Source organism: Balaenoptera acutorostrata, chromosome 7 (genome assembly GCF_949987535.1).
Source record: "Balaenoptera acutorostrata chromosome 7, mBalAcu1.1, whole genome shotgun sequence".
Classification (NCBI taxonomy): Eukaryota; Metazoa; Chordata; class Mammalia; order Artiodactyla; family Balaenopteridae; genus Balaenoptera; species Balaenoptera acutorostrata.
Genome location: NC_080070.1, coordinates 53,560,424 through 53,586,373, shown reverse-complemented (window position 1 = coordinate 53,586,373; position 25,950 = coordinate 53,560,424). Strand labels below are relative to the sequence as shown.

Here is a 25,950-nt window from a genome sequence, read left to right as displayed (position 1 = left end):
AGATTGCCAACTAGTGCCATCACATACAACCTTGTTCTGCCTTTTTGCTGATGAGTACGGGTGGGAGTTCAGCTCCCCACTCAGCCCCGCTGACACAGTTTTTCCTTTGGTGTTTGGCTGGAATAGAGGCTGTTACCAAAAAGGTTTTCTGTTCTGCTAGACTACCCTATTCACAGTCCTTTAGCTAGATGGAGCAGGCTTTTCTTGGGGCTATTTTGGTCTGTGGCTCTTGCCATTTCTGGGTTGCAGGCTTCTCTAGCATCCATTGTGGGATATAGGAGAGCCAAAAATAAAACCCAGGGAATTCACCATTGTGTCATTTCTTAAATCCTAAGGTTCCTAGCCACTTCACTTTCTTCTTTCCATTTTAGCTTCTTATTTCCACTTTTCGGAGTCTTCTTAGGTTTGTTGGTTATGTTTTATTCAGATTTTATTTTAAGAGGGAAGACTGGTATGGAATGGGACCCCTGGAACACCTTGGGAACTGAATGCTTTTGCAGAATGTCACCACCATATCAGTCTTACTTCTGTTAGGTCCTCAGTGCTTTCTTTTAGTCCTTTCACCTGCCCACAGCCAGTTCATTCTCAAATTTCCCTCAACGATTACTTTAAACCTTTTACTGCTTTCCTCAAGCCCCTACCTAAATCTTATACCCATTCTTTTCAGTAGACCTTGCCTCTTAATTTTTTTTTTTAAACTGAGATCATGATATGTGCTTTCCATAAAATTTCAGTGCTTCTGTCTACAAACTGGTCGCCTCTTTACCTGGTCTTCTGTCTTCTACTCCTATCTCAGAGAATTAAAGTGCTCCTTCTCTAGTGCAAGCCATCTGCATGTGACCTTGATCCCATTCTCTCTCCTGCTCTAATACCTCACTTTCACCAGTCTTCTGTCTTCACTGTATCTTTAGTCTATTTCTTTTCTTTTTATTCTTCACCTTTCCTTTAGCCTAAAAATACGGTTAAGTCTGATCTATCAGGAAAAAAAAATACACAGTAATTACTTTACCCATTGTTTTCTATGACACAGTACCTTCTAAGTTCTTCTTTTGCCTCTGTGACTGGGCATTTCTTTTACTCCTCTTTACTGCCTATCTGTTAAATGTTAGTGTTCCCAAGGATTTAGCCCACATCCTACTAAAGTTTTCACTGTACAGCCCTTCCTTGGGTGGTGGTGTTTACTCTCATAGCTTCTGGAACCACCTGTTTGTTGCAGTTCTTACATTTATGAGAGTAATCTAGTCCTCTTGCCAGAGTTTCAGCCTTGTGTATATATGCCTTCCTTTTGGCTGACTTTACCTTAATTTATTAAATACCTTATCTTGTGCCAGAAAGGATATAAGGCAGTTTGCAGAGGTACTTGAAAACAGAGCAAGATATTATAAATTGAAGATGAGAAGAAAGAAGAAAATGGTTGTGGACATAAAGTAGAACCATGAATGGGAGTGCTACAAAATTTTAATATATTTGCTTGTAAAGTGAGGAAGTATTAAAAGTGCTTATAGTGTGTGCATCAACTCTGATTAATATGTTAGGAACCCCAGGGACTGTTTGGTAGTTGTTATTATGAAAGTTTTTTTATCCTGCAAGAACTAATGTGCTTTCTTTGAGCTCTGCTCTTCTCTCTAGAACCTGAAAAGTTCCAGATTGGCCTCTGCTATAGGATCGGTAGTTTGGTACATTGGGAACTTATTCATTCTCATTCTCTTTAACAGCTTTCTGTTCAAAATCAGGAATTTGAGACAAATGAGGATGGAATCCCGAAGGTGGATCAGTTTCATTTGGTATGTTACCTTTTTGTCATTTACTGGTTGGAAACCTGTGATATAGGTGTGTAGCAGTAATATAAACTTAAATATTTGACTGAAGATGTCCTCTTATTTTTGTAAGACTACAAAATAGCATTCACAGTAAAGAAGTATTGAAAAAATTTAAGTGCAGTACTTACACCATTGCCAGAAAATTACTGCTAGAGAGTAGTACTGGATTGTATGTTTGTCACACAAATTGTATATGTAATCTGTGTAATAATTAAGGAAAAACAGTCTTTGCTATATCTTCAAAGATCATATTATATTAAAATTAGTGTTTTACTACTTTTTATAAGTACCTGGCTGTATCTTTTCTTTGTCATACATCTGTGTCATTCATACTGCTTTGAGATCTATATATATATATGTATACAGACAACCTATTTTGAGTATCTTCTATATCAGGAATTGAACTAGGTGCTGCTTTTTAGGATTACAGCATTGAAGGAGTTAATAATTTAGAAATGTGAACAAGTAAACAACCAATATTTATATATAGAATATTAAGAAAGTACCCTGGAGGGAGCTGATATTTAATTTGGAAGAAAAAAGGGGAGAGAAGAGGCTGTTCAAAAATGCCACCAAATAGTTATTTGAGATGAATCTTCAACATTGAATTAGGATTTTACGAGAGTTCGAATAAGATGATGGGCATTTCAGGTAAAGACAGTAGCCTGAACTAAGACATGAAAGTATTAAAATCCATTGAAATGGAATAGTCCCCAGTGTGACTAGATATTAAGGAGCTAAATATGGCAGTAAACATGTCTATAAAAGTATAATGATACTGAGTTGCATGAGCTGCTTGTATATTTTGGAGATTAATCCTTAGTTGCTTCGTTTGCAGATATTTTCTCCCATTCTGAGGATTGTCTCTTCGTCTTGTTTATGGTTTCCTTTGCTGTGCAAAAGCTTTTAAGTTTCATTAAGTCCCATTTGTTTATTTTTGTTTTTATTTCCATTTCTCTAGGAGGTGGGTCAAAAAGGATCTTTCTGTGATTTATGTCATAGAGTGTTCTGCCTATGTTTTCCTCTAAGAGTTTTATAGTGTCTGGCCTTACATTTAGGTCTTTAATCCATTTGGAGTTTATTTTTGTGTATGGTGTTAGGGAGTGTTCTAATTTCATCCTTTTACGTGTACCTGTCCAGTTTTCCCAGCACCACTTACTGAAGAGGCTGTCTTTTCTCCATTGTATACTCTTGCCTCCTTTATCAAAGGTAAGGTGACCATATGTGCATGGGTTTATCTCTGGGCTTTCTATCCTGTTCCACTGATCTATATTTTCTGTTTTTGTGCCATATTGTCTTGATTACTGTAGCTTTGTAGTGTAGTCTGAAGTCAGGGAGCCTGATTCTTCCAGCTCCGTTTTTCTTTCTCAAGATTGCTTTAGCTATTCAGGCTCTTTTGTGTTTCCAAAGGATTAATCTTCAAAATATACATGCAGCTCAATATAAATAAAACAAACAAACCAATCCAAAAATGGGCAGAAGACTTAAATAGACATTTCTCCAAAGAAGATATGCAGATTGCCAACACACACATGAAAGGATGCTCAACATTACTAATCATTAGAGAAATGCAAATCAAAACTGCAATGAGGTATCACCTCACACCGGTCAGGATGGCCATCATCAAAAAACTCTACAAACAATAAATGCTGGAGAGGGTGCGGAGAAAAGGGAACCCTCATGCACTGTTGGTGGGAATGTAAATAGATATAGCCACTATGGAGAACAGTATGGAGGTTCCTTATAAAACTGAAAATAGAACTACCATATGACCCAGCAATCCCACTATTGGACATATACCCTGAGAAAACCATAATTCAAAAAGAGTCATGTCCCACAATGTTCATTGCAGCACTATTTACAATAGCCAGGACATGGAAACAGCCTAAGTGTCCATCGACAGATGAATGGATAAAGAAGATGTGGCACATATATACAATGGAATATTACTCAACCATAAAAAGAAATGAAATTGAGTTATTTGTAGTGAGGTGGATGGACCTAGAGTCTGTTATACAGAGTGAAGTAAGTCAGAAAGAGAAAAACAAATACCATATGCTAACACATATATATGGAATCTAAAAAAATAAAAATGGTTCTGATGAACCTAGGGGCAGGACAGGAATAAAGACACAGATGTAGAGAATGGACTTGAGGACAGGGGGAGGGGGAAGGGCAAGCTGGGACAAAGTGAGAGAGTAGCATTGACATATATACACTACCAAATGTAAAATAGACAGCTAGTGGGAAGCACCTGCATAGCCCAGGGAGATCAGCTCCGTGCTTTGTGACCACCTAGAGGGGTGGGATAGGGAGGGCGAGAGGGAGATGCAAGAGGAAAGGGATGTGGGGATATATGTATACATATAGCTGATTCACTTTGTTATACAGCGGAAACGAACACAGCATTATAAAGCAATTATACTCCAATAAAGATGTTAAAAAAATAATGATCAGGCTGTAAAAGTTCTCTTGCCATTTTTTTTTAAAAGAGAGTATTTTATGTTCTACAACTGCTTTTATGGCTTTATTTTCTTAAGAGCAGTTTTAGATTCACAGCAAAAATGAGAAGGTAGAGATTTCCCATAGGTTTCCTTCCCCCATATATGCAGTTTATCCATTATCAACATCCCCTACCAGAGTTATACATTTGTTGCAATTGATACCTACATTGATACATCATTATTTCCTAAAGTCCGTAGCTTAAATTAGGGTTCACTCTTGGTGTTGTACATTCTTACAGGTTTGAACACATGTATGATGCCATGTATCTACCATTATAATATCATACACAGTATTTTCATTGCCCTAAAAGTCCTCTGTGCTCTACCTTTTCATCTGTACTTTCTCCAAACACCTGGAGACTGATCTTTTTCCTGTCTTCATAATTTTGCCTTTTCCAGAATGTCATATAGTTGGAATCATACAGTATGTAGCCTCTTCAGATTGGCTTTTTCCACTTAATAATATGCACATAAATTTCCTCTATGTCTTTTCATGGCTTGATAGCTCATTTCTTTTTAGCCTGATCCATTGTCTGAATGTTCCACAATCTATTTATCTCTTCACCTACTGAAGGACAACTTGGTTGTTTCCAGGTTTTGACAATTATGAATAAAGCTGCAATAAACATCCATGTGCAGGTTTTTGTGTGGACATAAGTTTTTTATTTCCTTGGGTGAGTACCAAGGAGTGCAGTTGCTGGATTGTATGGTAATAATATATTTAAATAGTTTAGTTTTTAAAGAAATTGCCAAACTGTCTTCTAAGGTGTACCATTTTTGATTGCCACTAGCAATGAATAAGTGCTCCTGTTGCTCCACAGCCTTACTAGCATTTAGTCAGTGTTTTGGATTGTGGCCATTCTTATAGATGTGTACTAGTATCTCATTGCTTGAATTTACTTTTCCCTGGTGACATGTGATGTGGAGCATCTTTTCATATGCTTATTTGCCACCTGTATATCTTCTTTGGTGAGGTATTTGGCAAGGTCTTTGGCGCATTTTTTAATCATGTTTTCTTATTGTTGAGTTTTAAGAGTTCTCTGTATATTTTGAATAACAGTCTTTTATCAGATACGTCTTTTGCAGATATTTTCTCACAATCTGTGGTTGTCTTCTAATTTTCTTGAATGTGTCTTTTGCAGAACAAATTTTAAATTTTAATGCAGTCCAGTTTATTCTTTCCTTTTATGGATTGTGCTTTTGGTGTTGTATCTTGAAAATTGTTGCGAAACCCAGTTTCATCTATATTTTCTCCTGTGTTTTCTAGGAGTTTTATAATTTTGCATTTGACATTTAGGTCTGTGATCCTTTTTGAGTTAATTATTGTGACAGGTATAAGATCTGTGTCTAGATTCATTTTTTTGCATGTGGATGTCCAGTTGTTCCAGTACCATTTGTTGAAAAGACTACCTTCTTCGTTGTATTGCCCTTTCTCCTTTGTCAAAGATCAGTTGTCTATATTTATGTGGATCTGTTTTGTTCCACTGATCTATTTGTTTATTCTTTTACTAATACCACATAGTCTTGACTACTGTAGCTTTACAGTGAGTTTTGAAGTTGGGTAGTAACAGTCCTTTAACTTTATTCTTTTCCTTTAATTTTGTATTGGCTATTCTGGGGCTTTTGCCTCTCAGTGTAAACATTAGAATCATTTTGTTGATATCCACAAAATGACTTGCTGGGATTTTGATTGAGATTGCATTGAATCTATAGATGAAGTTGGGAAGAATTGATATCTTGACAATATTGGTTTTTTTTCCATGAGCATGGAATAACCATTTATTTAGTTCTTTAATGTCTTTCATCAGAGTTTTATAATTTTTTTCTCAAATAGATCCTGTACATATTTTGTTAGATTTCTACTCAAGTATTTAATATTGGAGGGTATGAATATAAATGGTATTGTGTTTTTAAATTCAAATTCTACTTGTTCATTGCTGGTATATAGGAAAATGATTGAATTTTATATATTAACCTTATAGCCTACAAATTTTCTATAATCACTGAACTAGTTCTAGGTGTTTTTTTGATGGCTTTCATATTTTCTACATAGACAGTCATGCCATCTATGAACGAAGACAGTTTTATTTCTTCCTTCCAGCTGACATGACCTCATATTCTTTTGGTAGTTTGAACTGCAATGAAGGAACACACACAGTTTTGTTTAACTCTATATAGTCTCTTATTTGACCGAAAAATTTTTTTGTTTTGTACCTACTATTATCCCATGAAATTAATTTTTTAAATAAATTTATCTATTTATTTTATTTACTTTATTTTTGTCTGCATTGGGTCCTCATTGCTGCACGCGGGCTTTCTCTAGTTGCGGTGAGCGGGGGCTACTCTTCATTGCGGTGCGCAGGCTCTAGGCATGCCGGCTTCAGTAGTTGTGGCTCACAGACTCTAGAGTGAAAGCTCAGTAGTTGTGGCACACGGGCTTAGTTGCTCTGTGGCACGTGGGATCTTCCCGGACCAGGGCTCGAATCCGTGACCCCTGCCCTGGCAGGAGGATTCTTAACCACTGCGCCACCAGGGAAGCCCATGAAATTAATTTTTAAACACACATTAGGAATGATTATTAAGGAGTTTTGCCCCACTTCTTGGGCAGTAGTAAAAAACATTGGAGACAACTTTTGGGAGATTATGAAACTATTCATTACACCTACTGACCATCTCTATAGAATGGGATAACGAAGAAGGTTGATAATGTTTTACATTTTTGAAAAGCGTATGATACAGAGTTTTTGCCATTAGAAAAATAACAGTTTAGAGGTTACAGCTTCACCCAAAGCGAACACTTGAAACTCACGTTCTTTCAGGTTTGATAGAAAAATCACCCTGTAACAAATTATCCAGAAACTTAGTGATTTAACACACATTTATTGTCTTAAAAGTTTGTGAGCCAGGAGTCTGAGTGCAGCTTATTTGGATCCTCTACTTCATGTCCTTTCATAGGCTGCAGTCAAGTTGTTGGGTGGGCTGTAGTCATCTTAAAGGTCGACTGAGGAAGGATCTGTTTCCAGGCTCACATAGTTGTTGGCAGAATTAGTTTCTCTCTAGTTGTTAACCAGAGGTTGCCGTATTTCCATCATGGCAACTTTTCTCATCAAAGTGCATAAGCAGAGAAAGCAGTAGAAAAGAGTCTGTTAGTTAGACATAAGTCACAGTTTTTCATAACCAACTTATGGATGTGATATCCATCACTTTTTCTCTTTGTTAGAGGCATTTCACTAGGTCAAGCCTATACGCGAAGGGATGGGATAATGTAACAAAATGAATACTGGGAAGTAGGGCTGACTGGAGGACATCTTAGGGGTCTGCCTACGACAGGTTGTAATCTGTCAGCCATGTGCTAGACACTCTGCTAGGTGTATGTGTAAGGAAGATGAATAAACACAAGAAGTCTCTCTTTAATGTGGGTAGCTATGTGTGGACATTAAGTTAGAAGAATACTTGGCATGTGCAGTATTTGCTTCTATCTGAGGCAGCCGTTAGTGCTGGGAATGGTGTTGTCTTTACCCACATTTTGTGCTCACACATAGGTATCAAACAAATGAGGGAGCTCTTGTCTGGACATAGCAGGGCCCATGTCACAAATGGAGAGAAATCATGGAATTATGCAATGAAAGAGGTATTAGAGGATAATTAATTCACTTGTCCCCAGCCCCCTGGGAGAATTTCTTCAATAATATCCTTAACAGATGGCCTTCATTCTCTGCTTAAATACCTTTAAGTTTGGAGAAACCCATTTCACTATTGTACAACTCTTAGATTTATTATAAGGTTAGTTCCTTCAAATAGTTGTTCCTTCACATAACGTGTATGATGCAAAATTCAAGAGTTACAAGAGGAAGCACATGCTGTTAGAAATCTCTCTATTCGTATTCCGTCAGCAATCCAAGTCCCTTCCCTAGAAACACTTGTTATTGCTAGTTTCTTGTGAATCTTTCTATAAAAGTCTGTGTATGTATCCTTTTAAAAATAGATTGTTTCGTTAAGTTTTTAAAAAATTTATATTTGGTCTGTAAGCTCAATAAAGCAGGGACTTTGTGTTATGCAGCATTTTATCCCCAGTGTCTGTAGCAGTGCTTTACACATAGTAGGACCTTAATAAATATTTTTGAATGAATGAATCTTGCTTTATTATATTTTTTCTGGTTAAATGATCTTCATCTGCTATTTCTTGGACCTGCCTTTTCCCTCCATTTCCCGTTTGTATTTTTAATCCTTCTCAAATCAATTTTTGTGTATGATACGAAGTTAAGGATCTAATTTTATCTTATTATATGTGGATAAATAGTTGACCCAGCACCATTTATTCAATAATCAGTCATTTCCCACTGATTAATAATGCCAGTCTATGCTGTATCAAATTTCCATGTATTCATGAATCTATTTTGGGCCTATTCTGTTCTTTGACTATTGATCCCTGTGCTGGCACTACACTATTTTAAATGCTGTATCTTTGTAGAGGGCGTTGGCTTTCCTTCCTCACATTTTTGTTTAACATTGCCTTGATTATTCTTGTCACTTTATTTTTCCATGTGAAATTTGGCACCAACTTTTTAATAAGTCTTCTGAAAAACACTGTTGAGACTTTGAAAGTATATTGAATTTATAGGTTAATTTGAAGGAGAGTTGCTATCTTAATGATACACTATTTTTGTGATTGGGAAAATAATAGCTTTCCATTTGTTTAGGACATTATTATTTTACTTTTTATTGTATTGATTGTAAGATAGATTTTATTATTACTAATATTTTTTGTTCTAAATAATTTCATAAGTAGTTTTAATTATATTCAAAGGTGCATATATCATGTAGCAAAAATTGATTCTTTTTTTCATTTTTAAAAATTGGGGTATAATTAACATATAACATTATATTAGCTTTAAGCATTCAACATAATGGTTCAATATTTATATACATTGTGAAAATGCTCACCATGGTAAGTCTAGTTAACATCTATGACCATAATAGTTACAAAATTTTTTTTGTGTGTGTGATGAGAACTTTTAAGATCTACTCTCCTAGGAACTTTCAAATATAAATACAATATTATTATTATTATTTTTTAAAGGAACGTTTATGTATTTATTTATTTTGGCTGCGTTGGGTCTTTGTTGCTGTGCTCTGGCTTTCTTTAGTTGTGGTGAGCAGGGGCTACTCTTTGTTGCGGTGCGTGCGCTTCTCATTGCAGTGACTTCTCCTGTTGCGGAGCACGGGCTCTAGGCGTGCGGGCTTCAGTAGTTGTGGCTTGCGGGCTCTAGGAGCACAGGCTCAGTAGTTGTGGCACATGGGCTTAGTTGCTTTGCAGCATATGGGATCTTCCTGGACCAGGTCTCGAACGCGTGTCCCCTCCATTGGCAGGTGGATTCTTAACCACTGAGCCACCAGGGAAGTCCCAGTATTACTATTTTTTAAAACAATTTATTATCTCTGAAGTTGGGCTATTTCTCATAATCGAAGTCTTTTTATCATGGTTCATAGTTTTATTGGGAGTATTTTAATTCCTTAGTGTTTTAGTGTCCCTTATGTTAAATGAAATATGGCATGTCTTTCAGTAAAGTTTTATAATCATTTTTAAATAGCTTTATTGAGAAATAACTTAAACACCTTACAGTTCACCCATTTAAAGTTTACAACTCAATGATTTTTAGTATATTGAAAGATGCATGCAAACTATCACCACAGTCAGTTTTAGAACATTTTCATTACCTCAAAAAGAAATTCCATATTCCTTAGTTATGGACACTCTATGTCACTATCCAGCCACACCAGTCCTAAATGACCGCTAACGTACTATTTGTCTCTCCACATTTTTTCTATTCTGGACATACATATGAATGGAATCATATGATATGTAAACTTTTATGATTGGCTTCATTAATTTAGCATAATGTTTTCATGGTTTATCCAAGTTTTCGTGTGTATCAGTACTTACTCCTTTTAATGGCTGAATAATATTCCATTGTGTGGATTTACCACATTTTATTTATCCTTTTGTCTGTTGATAGACATTTGGGTTGTTTCTACCTTTTGGCTATTACGAATAATGCTGCTGTAAACATTGGTATACAGGTTTCTCTGCGGACATATGTTTTCATTTCTCTTGGGTATGTACCTCAGAGTGGAATTTCTGGGTCAAACTGTAACTCTGTGTTTAGTTGTTTGAGGAACTGCCGGACTGTTTCCCAAAGTGGCTGCAACCATTTTAAATTTCCATCAGCAGTGTATCAGGCAAGATTCCAAGTTTTTATCCTCCCCAACACTTGTTTTTTACCTGACTTTTTGCTTCTAGCCATCTTAGTAGATGTGACGTAATATCTCGTTGTAGTTTCAATTTGCATTTCCCTGATGATTAACGATGTTGAGCATCTTTTCATTTCCTTATTGGCCGCTTGTATATATATATATATATTTCTTGGTGAAATGTCTATTCAGAACTTTTGATCATTTTTAAATTGGGTTATCTTTATATTACTGAGTTGTAAGAGTTCCTTATATTCTAAATACAAGTCCTTTTTTAGGTAGATGATTTGCAAATATTTTCTCCCATTCTGTGGGTTGCATTTTCACTTTATTTTTTTATTGAAGTATATTTGATGTACAGTATTATATGAGTTTTCAGGTGTACAACATAGTGATTCACAATTTTTAAAGGTTATGTTCCATGTATAGCTATTATAAAATATTGGCCATATTTCCTGTGTTGTACAATATATCTTGTAGCTTATGTATTTTATACATAGTAGTTTGTAACTCCGAGTTCCCTACCCATATCCTGCCCCTTCTCCCTCCCCTCTCCAATAAACGTAACTACTAGTTTATTCTCTATATGTGTGATTCTGTTTCTTTTTTCTTATATTCACTAATTTATTTTTTTAGATTCTACATATAAGTGATATCATACAGTATTTGTCTTTCTCTGTCTGACTTGTTTCACTTAGCATAATACCCTCCAAGTCCATCCATGTTATTGCAAATGGCAAAATTTCATTATTTTTTGTGGCTGAGTAATATTCCATTGAATATATATACCACATCTTCTTTATCCATTCATATGTTAGTGGGCACTTATGTTGCTTCCATATATTGGCAGTTGTAAATAATGCTGCTACGAACATTGGGGTGCATGTATCTTTTTGAATTGTTTTCATTTTTTTTTGTATATATACACAGGAATGGAATTGCTAGATCATATGGTAGTTCTATTTTTAGTTTTCTGAGGAACCTCCATACTGTTTTGCACAGTGGCTGTGCCAATTTACCCTCCCACCAACAGTGTAGGAGAGTTCCCTTTTCTCTACACCCTCTCCAGCATTTATTTGTGTTCTTTTTGATGATGGCCATTCTGATGGGTGTGAGGTGATGTCTCGTTTTCATTTGCATTTCTCTAATAATTAGTGATGTTGAGCGGCTTTTCATGTGCCTGTTGGCCATCTGTATGTCTTCTCTGGAAATATGTCTTTTCAGGTCTTCTGCCCGTTTTTAAAATGGGTTTGTTTTTTTGATGTTGAGATGTATGAGCTGTTTATTTATTTTGGATGTTAACCCCTTATCTGTCATATCATTTGTAAATATTTTCTCTCATTAAGTAGGTTGTCTTTTTATTTTGTCAATGATTTCCTCTGCTATGCAAAAGCTTTTAAGTTTAATTAGGTCCTGTTTGCTTATTTTTGCTTTTATCTCCTTTGCTTTAGGAGATAGACCCAAAAAACATATTGCTGGGGTTTATGTCACAGAATGTTCTGCCTATGTTTTCCCCTAGGAGTTTAATGATTTCGGGTCTTACATTTAGGTCTTTAATCCATTTTGAATTTATTTTTGTATATGGTATTAGAGAATGTTCTAATTTCATTCTTTTACATGTAGCTGACCAGTTTTTCAGCACTGCTTATTGAAGAGACTGTCTTTTCTCTGTTGTATTCTTTTCTGCCTCCTTTGTAGATTAATTGATCATAGGTGCATGGGTTTATTTCTGGGCTCTCTATTCTATTCCATTGACCTATGTCTTTGTTTTTTGTGCCATTATCATGCTGTTTTGATTACTGTGGCTTTGTAGTATAGTCTGAAGTCAGGGAGTGTGATACTTCCAGCTTTGTTCTTTTTTCTCAAGATTGCTTTGGCAATTTGGGTTATCCTCTGGTTCCACATAAATTTTAGGATTATTTGTTCTATTTCTGTGAAATATGTCATAGGTGCTTTGATAGGGATTATATTAAATCTCTAGATTGCTTTAGGTAGTATGGTCATTTTAAGAATATTAATTTTTACAGTCCAAAAACATAGTATATCTTTCCACTTCTTTGTATTATTTTCAGATTCCTTCATCAGAGTTCTATAGTTTTCAGAGTATAGGTCTTTCACCTCCTTGGTTAAGGTTATTTCAAGGTATTTCATTCTTTTTGATGTGATTTTATTTATTTATTTTAAAAAGATTATTTATTTATTTATTTATTTTATTATTTTTGGCTGCATCGGGTCTTAGTTGCAGCACATGGGATCTTTGTTGAGGCATGCGAGATCTTTTGTTGTGACGTGCGGCCTTCTCTCTTGTTGTGGTGTGTGGGTTCCAGAGTGCATGGGCTCTGTAGTTTGCGGCATGCAGGCTCTCTAGTTGACACAAGCTCAGTAGTTGTGGCGCGTGGGCTTAGTTGCCCCGTGGCATGTGGGATCTTTGTTCCCTGACCCTCATCCCCTGCATTGTAAGGCGATTCTTTACCACTGGACCACCAGGGAAGTCCCTGATGTGATTTTAAATGGGATTGTTCTCTTGCTTTTTCTTTCTGATACTTCATTACTAGTGTGTAGAAAATAAACAGATTTCTATATATTAATCCTGAATTTTTCAACTTTAATGAATTCCTTTATTAGTTCTAATAGTTTCTTGGTGGAGACTTTAGGGTTTTGTATATATAGTATTATGTCATTTGCAAATAGTGACAGTTTTATTTCTTCCCTTCCAATTTATATGTATTTTATTTCTTTATCTTGTCTGATTACTATGGATAGGACTCCCAATACTGTTGTAAATAGACGTGGTGAGAGTGGTCATCCTTGTCTTGTTCCTGATTTTAGAAGAAAGGCTTTCAGCTTTTCACTCTTGAGTATGATGTTAGCTGTGGATTTGTCATAAATGGCCTTTATTACGTTCAGATATGCTCCCTCTGTACAAACTCTGATGAGAGTTTTTATCCTGAATGGATGTTGAATTTTTGTCAAATGCTTTATCTGCGTCTGAGATGATCATGTGATTTTTATCCTTCCTTTTGTTAATCTGGTGTATCATAATGATTGATTTGTAAATATTGAACCATCCTTGCATACCTGGAATAAATCCGTCTTGATTACAGTATATGATCCTTTTTATTGTTGGATTTGGTTTGCTAGTATTTTATTGAGGATATTTGCATCTCTATTCATCAGAGATATTGTCCTGAAATTTTCTTTTTTAATGGAGTGTTTGTCTGGTTTTGGTATCAAGGCAGTGGTGGCCTTGTAGAATGAATTTGGGAGTGTTCCATCCTCTTCAAGTTTTTGGAATACTTTGAGAAGGACAGGTATTACCTCTTCTTTGTATGTTTGGTGGAATTCACCTGTGAAGCTGTCTGCTCCTGGATTTTTGTATATGGGGAGTTTTTTAAATTACAGTTTCAGTTTCACTCCTGGTGATTAGTCTGTTCAGATTATCTATTTCTTCCCAATTCAGTCTTCCAAGGTTTTATGTTTCTAGATATTTGTCCATTTCTTCTAGTTGTCCAATTTACTGGCATAAAACTGTTTGTAGTATTCTGTTGTTTTTGTATCTCTATGGTATTGGTTGTTATTTCTCCTCTTTCACTTCTCATTTGGGGCCTCTCCCTTTTCTTCTTCATGTACCTGGCTTAAGGTTTGTCAGTTTTGTTTATCTTTTCAAAAAACCATCTCTTGGTTTCATTAATTATTTTTTAATTTTATTTATTCTCTCTCTGATATTTATTACTTCCTTCCTCTACTGACTTTGAGCTTCATTTGTTCTTTTTCTAATTCCTTTAGATTGTAGGTTAGGTTGTTTGAGATTTTTCTTGTTACTTGAGGTAGGTCTTCATTGCCATAAGTGTCCCTCTTAGAACTGCTTTTGTTACATCCCATAGATTTTGGAACGTTGTGTTTCTATTTTCAGTTCTCTCGAGTTATTTTTTTGATTTCCTCTTTTATTCCTTGGTCTTTTAGTAGTGTGTTGTTTAGTTTGCATATATTTGTACTCTTCCCATTTTTTTTTCTGTAATTTTTTTCTAGTTTCTTTTGTGATTAGAAGAACTGCTAGATATAATTTCTGAACTCTTAAATTTGTCGAGACTTGTTTTGTGGCCTAGCATGTGATCTGTCATGGAGAATGTTCCATGTGCATTTGAAAAGCATGTATTTTGGTGATTTTGGATGGAATGTTCTGAAGATATTTATTAAGTCTAACTGGTATATTGTGTCATGTAAGACCACTGTGGCCTTCTTGGTTTTCTGTTTGGATGATCTATCTGTCCATTGATGTAAGTGGGGTGTTAAAGTACCCTACTATTACTGTATTGTTGTCAGTTTCTCCCGTTATGCATATTTGCCTTATATATGTAGGTGCTCCTGTATTGGGTGCATATATGTTAATGAGTGTAATATCCTCTTTTTTAATTTATCCCTTTATCATTATATAATGCTTTTCTTTGTCTTTTCTTACAGAGTTTGTTTTAAAGTCTATTTTGTCTGATATGAGAGTTACTACCACCAGTTTTTTTGTTGTTTCCATTTGCACGAAATACCATTTTTCCATCCACTTACTTTCAGTCTGTGTGCTTCTTTAGCTCTGAAGTGAGTTCTGTGTAAGCAGTATACAGATGGGCCTTAACTTTTATCCAATCAGCTACCCTGTGTCTTTTGATTGGAGCATTTTAGTCCATTGACATTTCAAATAATTATTGATAGGTATGTACTTATTGCCATTTTGTTACTTTGTTTCTGGTTATTTTTGCAGTTCTTTTCTGTTTATTTCTTCTCTTTTTGTTTCTTCCCTTATGGTTTGATGATTTTCTTTAGTAGTTTGCTTGTGTTTCTTTCTTTCTAGTTTTTGTGTATCTGTTGAAGGTTTTTGATTTGTGGTTACCATGGTGTACATATATGCTGACCTATAACTATATCTACTTGTTTTAAACTGGTAGTTATTTAAGTTAAAACAGGTTCTAAAAGATCTATATTTTTACTCCCCTCCCCTGCATTTTGTATGTTTTATGTCATATTTTACATCTTTGTGTTTATCCCTTAACTCTCTGTAGTTACAGTTGATTTTAGAATTTTTTGTCTTTTAATCTTTTTACCAGCTTAAGTAGGTTATCCCCAGCCTTTACTATATATTTGCCTTTACTAATGGGGTTTTTCCTTTCCTGTAGATTCTTTCTTCTTGTTACATACAGCCTTTTCTTTTCCATGTAGAGGAAACTCTTTAAGCTATGAACTGTTAGCTTTTCTTGTCTGAGAAGTTCTTTATCTCTCCCTCAATTCTAAATGATAATCTTGCTGGGTAGAGTATCCTAGGTTCAAGGTTTTCCCCTTTCATTACTCTGAATATGCTATTGCACTCCCTTCTGGCCTGAAAAATTTCTACAGAAAAATAAGCTGATAGTCTTATGTGGGTTCCCTCATATGTGATGCTTTCTTTTTCTCTTGTTGCCTTTATAATTCTTTCTCTTTTGCTTTTGACATTTTAATTATGATACCTCTTGGTATGAGTCTGTTTGGGTTTATTTTGTTTGGGACCCTCTGTGTTTCCTGTACCTGGATATCTGTTTCCTTCTTCAGGTTTGAGAAGTATTCAGCCATAATTTCATCAAATACATTGTCAACTCATTTCACTTTCTCTTTTTTTCCTGGGACTCCTATAATGCAAATGTTGGTATGCTTCATATTATCTCAAAGATCTCTTAAACTGTTTCATTCATTATCTTAAACTGTTCCATTCATTATTTAATTTTTCCATTCACTGCCTAGTAATTTTAGCATCATTTAGTGATGCTCCTCTAGATACTTTGTTTTGTTGAATACTGGTGTTTTCCAGTTCTGTTATTGTATCTGTGTTTATTAATTGAAATGTTTTGATAAACTTTGTCTCAACAATTATTGGGTTACCCTACATTTTAGTTCGTTCAGGGAAAGAAATTTTAAGAAAAATTAGTTGGTGTCTTGGCAACCTCTAAAAGGTATCAATCAAATTTTAAAATTTTGTTTTAATGGTATGATTATAATCTTGTGGATTTAAACATATTTTAATGTGTCTTAATTTGTTGAAGTCATTTAAAAAAGTATTTTGCTCAAATTCTAATTCGTTGAGAACCCTATTCAAGATGGATCCTGTGACCTTTGTCACAAATTGAATTGTCTTTTATAACTTGCTTTTTGCATGAGATGTCCCTTATTATCTTGTACATTCTTTGCCCAATAACTGGAATTAGCCATTTTCCCAAGGAACCTGGGATCCTTTTAGCAGGAAATTTAGAGACAAAAATATGGGTTGCAAAGGTTGTTCATTGTTATTGGAAGTTCTTTTTTTTTTTTAGAAAAAGAAAAATGAATGCATATTTTGTATAGGTATTTCCAAATAAAATTCAAGATTATAGGCTTTTTACTTAATTTTAATTACAAATTTCCTCTTTCCTTTTATACTAATATTTATTTTTATGATATTAACAATTACATAATTGCTTCATCTTGAAATAAATTTGATAGTTTGAAAATAACAATGATATTATTAGAAACAGTAAGGTTATTGAGTACACTTTAACATTTCTTTGAAGGTCTTTCTTTAGGATGTATCTCACAAGATCCTTATCCCACTACGATTGTATAGCCAAAATACTTGTTTTAAAGTCAGTTAAAATAATTTTCTGTGTGATTATGTTACCTGACACATAGTTCATTTGTTTAATTTTGGTTTTGACATTTAGAGTTTGTTTTTGTTCTTTAGCTGTGTTTTATAATTTTACAATATTTTATAACTTGCAAGAGGGATAACCTTAAGGTAGAAATTTTTTGTCTATAGTTACTTTTGGGAATTGAGAAGACTTTTTTCCTAGTAATTAGATAATTTTATTTTATACATTTAGATTTTGATACATTTGTAATTATCCTGGTGTTTGGTGTGAGGAATAGATCTGATCTTATTTTTTTCCATTGGGTCCAGTTGTCCCAGTACCTTTTATTAAAAAGTTATCCACTTCTTCCATTAGAAATGTCATATTTCTTATAATAAGATTTTATTTGTACAAGAGTGTATTTTTAGTTTTTCTGTTTTGTTCCATTGGTGTGTTTATTCGTATTCTTTTGCCACATTCCTTTAATTTACAGACTGTATGATATCTTTTAATACTTGGAAAGGCTAGTTTCTTCCTTATTGATACTCTGTATCAGAACTTTCATGTCTGTTCTCACTTATCATTCTTATAAAAGATCTATACAGTTAACTTATCTAGTTCCAAGGGGGAAAAACTGATTGTGTGTTATTGGAATCAGGTAAAGCTTATAAATTAACTTAAAAATTGGCTCATTACTGATGAGATCCTTTTTGTCCAAGAACATGATATGATTTTCTATTTGTTCTAAATCTATTTTTGTGGCTTTCAAGAGTGTGTGCTAGTTTTTTTCATTTAGATTTTGTAATTTTTAGTCAAGTTTATACTTACTAAAGGTATTATCTTTAAATACATTTAAAAACATATTCTGTAGAATTCAGTATGGGCATTGGCATTCATTCAGTTAGCAAATGTATACTGAATACCTGCTATATCCCTGACACTGTGCTTGTTGTTGGGGATTAAGTGAGAAACTAAGATTTCTGGTCTTATGCATCTTAGAGTCTAATGAGGACACTACCAATAAATAGGTGAGTTTTATTCAGTGTGAAATGTGCTCTGATTGGATTCATCATAGGGAGCAAGAAAAAAAGCATACGTTGGGAGGCGGAACTAGTGGAAGAGGAACATTATAATGTTATTTACATGTGGTAACACAAATAACGTTCTTTGAAATTGTGGTACATAATAAAATCCATAATAATGATGATAATGTGTTAGGGGTGGTAGAAATGTTTCAAGAGGAGATCATTTCATAAGTGAAACCAGAAGCAGTTGAAGTAAAGGTTAGGCTACCCTTCCAGACAGAGGAGCTTCAGTGTAAAATTTTCATAGTGTCAAATTCTGACTAGTGCCCTAAAAAAGAAGGAAAATGGGAAGTAAAATATACAGGGTTTTTTTGTGAATTTCACTTGTTTTTGATAAATTTCAGTTGTGATTCTTTTCTTTTTCCTTTTACATTTCCCTGTAATTTGATTCCATTGTTTTAATACTGGATTAATCCCTTTCCAATAAAAACCAGTTGATATTGGTAAAAAAATTTTTAAAACCTAAATAGGAAAAATTGATTTTAGCTCTGTATCATTGATTAAAAGTATTTTTGAATTGGATACTCCTTACTTATTACAAGTTTGTCCTTTCATTCATTTGCTTTGATTTTATTTTTGTTTTGTAACATCTTTTTTCTTACAGGATGATAATGTCAAATCCCTCCTCTGTAGCTTGATCTATTGTAGAAGTTCAGTGACTGCTGAGCAAGTTTTCAATGCTGAATGTTTCTTGCTACCAAAGGGGAAATCAACTCCAAACTCAGAAAAAGATACTGAATACACCCCCAAAAAAGAGGAAGAATAATTAAAGGTGGAGAACTTGGATAAAGATAAGGAAAAGACAAGATATGGTGAAGCCAAATTTGATTGATCAATATTTTTTTGTTGTTGCAGATGTTCCTTTTTAAAACTTTGTTTAGTTTGGTTAAATAAATAGAAAAAAATCTGGAAGTGTTCTGGAGCTAGTTGGGTGTGTCTTTAGTATTCCAGTTGTGAAAATAAAAGATGTTTTTGGTTATGCAAAAAAATTGTATACTTTGAATTTCATTTAACTAGAGTTGTGAAGGAAGGATTTTCTGTCTGTAGTTACTTTTTGAACTTTTTGAAAGTGTATAGTCCGACTATGTTACTTGTAATAGAAAAAGGTTATTAGATTGTTGGACAGCTCCTACACAGACTTTCAGTATGTAGGCCAGCTCATTATGAAGGGTAATACTTTTGTTTAACAGATGATAGTTGGCATATGCTTTGTACCCAGTTTTGGGAATATAAAGATAAGTTAAACGTGGTTCTTACACTTAAAAAGCACATAAATCTATTGAGAAAGTTAGAGATCTAAACAGATCTTCATAACACAGAATAGAATATCTAATGATAGTTCTGGGCAGAGCTTTTATGTGGTTACACAGGAGGGATACTCATCTTATGGAAGAGGGGTGTCATGGAAACTTTCTGGAGGAGATACTACCTTAGTTAAATCATAAAGGATGAGTAGTAAAGGTGAAGGATGATCAAGAGTATCTTACTAGCAGAGAAAGCACGATGAAAGCACTGAAGGGAGAAACAGTTTGTGTGTTTAATAGAGAATAGTCATATAGGTAGATGAGGGCTTTATATGAAGTAATAAAATGCTCATACCTATAATTCTATAGGAAATGTGGAGCCATTGAAGAATTTTAAACAGCTTTAGCTCCCTCAAAATCTGTCTTATACCTACTACCAGGATAAGAGGTAGGGAGACTGATCAGAAGGATATTATGATAAAGTAGGTGAGCAGCGATGAAACTAAGATCTACAGAGGGGAAAGAAACAGTGATGAAACATATAGGTCCAATTTATGACATAGTTAGGCAGTTCTGTCAGACTTGGTGATTGAAGCGTATGTAGACTAAAGTAGTATGTTAGAGTCTCTAGATGCCTATTCAAAATCTAGTCTTTCTTTCTTCCTTAGTAGTAGATAGCAGTTTTATTCGGGGTGGCAGTGTACTTGGTTAAAAGACTACATTTACCATCTTCTCTATTAGTTGAAGCTTTTTGACTAAATTTTTGCAAATAAGGATCCTTAAAAGGAGCTGACTTAGCTTGGAGATGTGCCCTTTCACCCTTACCCCTTTCCTATTGCCTAGAAGTTAACATGGTGGTTAGAATTTGAGCAGTCTCCTCCGATCATGAGGTGACCTTGAGGAAACTCATGAAACTAGGATGATGGAGCAGCAAGTTAGAAGGAGCTGATGTTCCTAATAATTCTGGATCCATTGTACTAGTCTCAAGATTTCATGTTATTTGAGAGAATAAACCCTTACATCAGAGTGTGGTCCCTATATCAGCAGCCTCAGTATCACCTGGAGGCTTATTTGAAATGCAAATTCTCAGCTCCACTCCAGATTTTTTTAAATGAGAATCTCTGGGGTTGGGTGGAGCCTGGCAATCTGTGTTTTAACAAGCACTGTTAAGTCATTGTAATACATGCTAAAGAGGACTGTTGCCACACATTCAAGCTATTGTTCCATTTTGGGTTTCTTGTTTTATAGTAGAACTTAATTCTACCTGATTAAGTAATAAAGACACAGCAGTTAGGTTTAAAACAAACTTGGATAATTTAAAGGGGCAAAGAATAGATCACTTTACTTATACTCACTATTTTAAATAAAGAATTAGATTATCATTTTCCAAATGTGTTCTGCTGAATGAACACTAGTCCCTTGGGATGTTCATTACAAAAAGAATTCTGTGATTAGTTGTTTGGAAAATAATGAATGCTAAATTGGAGATTGATCATATTAGAGGGTAAAGGTTCTAAAATGTTTTCCGGAAAAGAAACCTGTTTAGTTTTATTTAGCCAGCGTATACCAAAATTGACAATGAGACCCCCTTTTTTTCACGTAATACCTAGCAACTTCTCTCTTGTGAAACTAGAGTTTCAGATTTTGTTACCAAGTTAGATAGTACTTATTTTTATTTCTTGTTTTAAAATGGCAAGTATTAATGTGTGGTGGAAAGAGACAAATTCATGTGTCTCTTCAATGCCACAGATGTTTCTTGAGATATGTGTATATATGTGTAAGGGCAATACAGAGGCAAAAAAATGTGTTCACTGCCCTGTGGGCAGTCTGAGAATAATGCAGTATGTAATAAGCTACAAGAACGAAATGTATGTCATCACAAAGAAGAGGAAGGGAAGAGAGGAATAATGAGGTTGGGGGATAGCTGTTTGACTCATTTTAGAGGTGCAGTAGTATTCTGCTTATTTAGAACTGGAAAAAGGTATTCCAGACAAAGGAAATTAAGAAAGCTCAAAGGGTAGATTTGGGAAAGGGCAAGAATTTGGCTGGAGTATAGGATATTCATGGGGTAGCTGAGAAAAAAGCTTAGGAAAGTATTTTGGGGGCAGATCATAGAGGGTCGTGAGTTGCTAAGAGATGGGACTCTTATAAATTTATGAGAAGCTGAATCACACAGTCATGCTTATTTTAGAATAAAATAGCTAACTAGAGAGGATGATTTGGGAAATAATGGAAATAAAGAAAAGTCAAGGATGGCATATTTCATTAAAGTAATTGAGGCAAAGAAAACATCTTGTTTTAGATCAAAGTATTGAAAAGGAGAGAATTAAGAGTATAAACTGTTCCTCAAAAGAAATTTATGGGGAACCTCTGGTCCATTTCATAGATTTCATAGTATCAGTGCTAAGTCATTTCAGTGTATATTTAAATGTCAGTATTTGTTAAGTTTCTTTTTAGCATCTCTCTTTTAACTCAACAAATGACATGCTTTATAATTTCTTAGTTGTTAGTATAACCATATCTTCTGCCATCAAAACTACATGTGGAAGCAGTTCTGGAATGTAAGGACCTCTGAAGATCTAGTTCTCCATAAAAGCAACAAGAACACTGGCAAAAATTATCAAATGAAAGCTAAGTTGCACATGAAAAGAATACAGACTTCACAGAATTAGTCCAGGAAAGTCACTAAGCAAACATCGTCATCGTCATCAATAACAACTAGCAATAACAATCTCTGTGTTGGTGGTGGGGGGAATATGATTTTCAAAGTTGGAAATTGCTATGTTTAAAATGTCCAGTTTTGTGCAAAAAAAAAAAAAAAAGTGAGACATGAAACAGGAAAGTATGGTCTGTATGCTAGGAAAAAAAGCAACCAATAAAAACTGTCCCAGAGGAAGCTAGATGTTGGACTTTAAGTTCACAAAGACTTTATATCAACTATTAAAATATGTTCAAAGAACTAAAGGAAATCATTTCTAAGAATTAAAGGAAAGTGTGAGAATAATGTTTCACCAAATAGAGAATGCCAGTAGAGAGATAGAAATTATAAGAAAGAACCAAATATAAATTAGGGAGCTGAAAAGTACAACAACCAGAATAAAAAATTCATGAAAGGGGCTCAACAGCAGATTTGAGTTAACAAAAGAAAAGATCTGTGAACTTAAAGGTAGGTCAATTTAAGTCATCTAGACTGAGGAACAGAAAGAAAAAGAATGAAGAAAAATGAAGAGACTAAGAGGCCTATGAGACACCATCAAACATACCAACAGCATAATGGGAGTCTTAGAAGGAGAGAAGAAAAAGGGACAGAAAGAATATTGAAGAAATAATGGCTGAAAAATTTCCAAATTTGACAAAAAACATAAATCTACATAATCAAGAAGCTCATCAAATTCCAAGTAAGATAAACTCAAAGAGACTCACAACTAGACACATCATAATCAAACTACTGAAAGCTAAAACCAAGGACAGAGTCTTGAAAGTAGCAAGAGAGAAATGATTTACTGAGTACAAGGCATCCTCAATAAGAGCAGCATCTGATTTTTCATCAGAAATAAATGGAGGCTAGAATTCAGTTGGATGATGTATTCAAAGCATTAAAAGAAAGAAAGCCTTGTCAAACAAGAATTGTATATCCAGCAAAAATGAAGGAGATATTAAGATTTAGATTTATGATGTTAAGCCATTCCTAGATAAACAGAATTTGTTACTAGAATATCTGCCATAAAAAAACAAAAAAGGGGTCTTTCAGACTGAAATGAAAGCACACTAGATGATAACTTCAGTTCACACACAAAAACAAAGAGCACTGGTTAAGGAAAATACATGGGTAAATATAAAACAGTATTAATGTATTTTTGTTTGTAACTCTTTTCTTCTATCTGATTTAAAAGAAAACTGCATAAAGCATTAATTATAAGACTGTGTTAATGACCTTATAATGTGGAAAGATGTAATTTTTCTGACAAAGGAGAGGGGAGAAAATGGAGGTATATTGGGGCAAAGTTTTTGTTTGCTATTGAAATTAAGTTGGTATTAATGCAAACTAGATTGATTTAAGTTAAAATTTTAATTGTAATAACTGGTGCAACCATTAAGAAGATCAGAAGTATGGTTCATTAAGAAAATAAGAAGTATGGTAGAGGAAACAACAAAGGAATGGTACACTAGAAATACCTAACAATAAAGAAAACAGTGGTGGAGATACAGAGAAAAAAGATACAAGACATACAGAAAACGAACAGCAAAATGAAAGCTGTAAATCTGCTATAGTAATTACATTAAGTACAAATGTATTAAATTTTCCAGTCAAAAGATAGAAACTGGAAAAATATATATATATATATATTTTTTTTTTTTTTTGGGAAAAATATATTTTAAAATAGGATCAAATTATGTGCTGTCTATAAGAGATGCAGTTTTAGTGCCATAACCACAGAGTGGTGTTGACACCTTCAGATCAGCATGAGGGAGTGAGTGCCTTTCCATTCATATTGGCCAAGCTGACATCTAGATTGAGGACACGTGCTGGAAACTCTGTTGCCTAGAGTATGGAATTCAGCCAGATGGTGTCATTCTTGGCAGTAAAAAGGATCAGTAGGAAAATGCTAAAATAGAGCATGTGAATGCATCTTTTGTGAGACAAGAGCTGGGAATCATGTGCCCAGAGCACTCTTCCCAACCTAGAACCAACTGTTAGAGATGGGATTCATACAGGGAAGTACCAGTCACTCTTTTACCCAGAGCAGCTTGTTAGCAGAAAGGAGGGTAGTGGGAACAGCTATGTCTGAGGTCACTATGGGGTCAGAGATTGTCTGCCTTTGACTAGAGAGCATCAGAAAGCTGGCAGAACAGTTTCTGACTTTCTGAAGCTTTGGAAGAAACATTGAATCAGGATTTACATCTCTCTTAATATAGTGGCTCATGATAGAATATAGCAGGAAGACTAAATTGAGTTATCTGTATATTCAGCCTTCAGGATCTTCACTGTTGTAGAGCCTTGCAGCTCTATTCTTAGAGCACACAGACTGTAGCTGCATGGTAGATGATGAAGCCATCTGTGACATATGCCATCATATGCTTGGTGTATAATGCTACCTCTTCTGTTAGCATTAATAGGCTGACAGGTCTTCTATTACTGCTTGCTTCTGGTTTGAAGGGCCTTTGAATGGGTACCTAATTGAATTCCAGAACAAATTAGTAACTTATCTGAGAATATATTTCCCCATGACAACCCTTGCCCTCATCATCTCTGCTGACAGAACCTACCAGGAGCAGCTCTCCATTTCAGACATCACTACTGCTTGCTTTGAGTTCTCCAACCAGCTGGTTAAGTGTGATCCTCAACTTGGGAATTACATGGCCTGCTACCTGCTCTACAAAGGGGATGTTTTTCCCAAAGGTGGGAATGCAACAGTTGCAGCCATAAAGTCAAGGAACTCTGTTCAGTTTATAGATTGGCTTCCAAATGGTTTCAAGGTGGCCATCAACAATCAGCTATCCGTGGTGATGCCAGGAGTTAACCTGGCTGAAGTCCAGAAGGCTATCTGCATGCTGAGCAACAGCACAGCAATTGTGAAGGCCTAAACCCTACTAGACCACAGGTTTGACCACATGTATGCCAAGAGGGCATTTCTACATTGGTATATCAGAAGAGGTGTGGGAGTTCTCAGACACCAGGGAAGATTTGGCAGCCTTAGAGAAGGATTATAAGTAAGTGGGGTAAAGTTTCTGATGCAAATATTATTGGTTAAAAAAACGAATAAGTTAAAGTGTTATGCTTTCTTTTTAAAACATTATACAGTTAGTAGGTAGAGTTTCCTTGATTAGAAGAAAAAATAAATTAGGCAAGACCCTAAGTTTCACACTATATCAAATGGCTCAATATTAACAATGAGCACATATTTCCTTGTCTGTCAGTGATATTCAGCACTACTACCTGTGACCCTTCTAAGGTTTGGAGTCCTTTGAACTACTGGATCACTTTGTGTGTGTGTGTGTGTGAGAGAGAGAGAGAGAGAGAATGGAAACCTGGCTTTATCCTTTGCTTTTTAAACCAAGAGACTCTGAAATCCTGTGCAACGTTTATACTTTTCCTTTCCTGTACATGAGGTAGAAAACTGCACATATAGTTTATTAATGTCATTTCCATATATATATAAAATATATACAGTATATATTACATTGATTAAAGAATTAGATTTTTTTTAAAAGACCCAATTTAGTTTCAAAGATACAAATAGATTAAGAGTAGAGAGATGGAAAAGATATACCATGCAAACAGTACCCAAAAGAACTAGTGCCTACACTAATATCAGACAAAATAGTCTGTGGCAAAAATTATTACTAAAGATAAAAAATATTTTGTAATGGAAAAGAAGTCAATACATCACAAAGATGTGTGCATACATACATCTAACAGC

At 34.8% G+C, this 25,950-nt stretch overlaps 1 protein-coding gene and 1 pseudogene across 2 annotated transcripts in view; both read left to right on the top strand.

Moving 5' to 3' along the window:
- Positions 1-19,075, top strand: part of STK31 (serine/threonine kinase 31) — an 87,402-nt gene extending 68,327 nt beyond the window's left edge. Inside the window, exons 22-23 of one of the 2 annotated variants that reach the window (XM_028163817.1) lie at positions 1,716-1,784; positions 18,889-19,075. In XM_028163817.1, the coding sequence (XP_028019618.1) occupies positions 1,716-1,784; positions 18,889-19,050 (231 nt within the window). In that variant the 3' untranslated portion in view covers positions 19,051-19,075. The remainder of the gene's footprint in view (positions 1-1,715; positions 1,785-18,888) is intronic. The other variant, XM_028163818.1, reaches the window with a different exon arrangement.
- Positions 19,076-23,511: 4,436 nt separating this feature from the next.
- On the top strand, positions 23,512-25,244 carry LOC103011892 (tubulin alpha chain-like 3; annotated as a pseudogene).
- Positions 25,245-25,950: the final 706 nt, after the last annotated feature.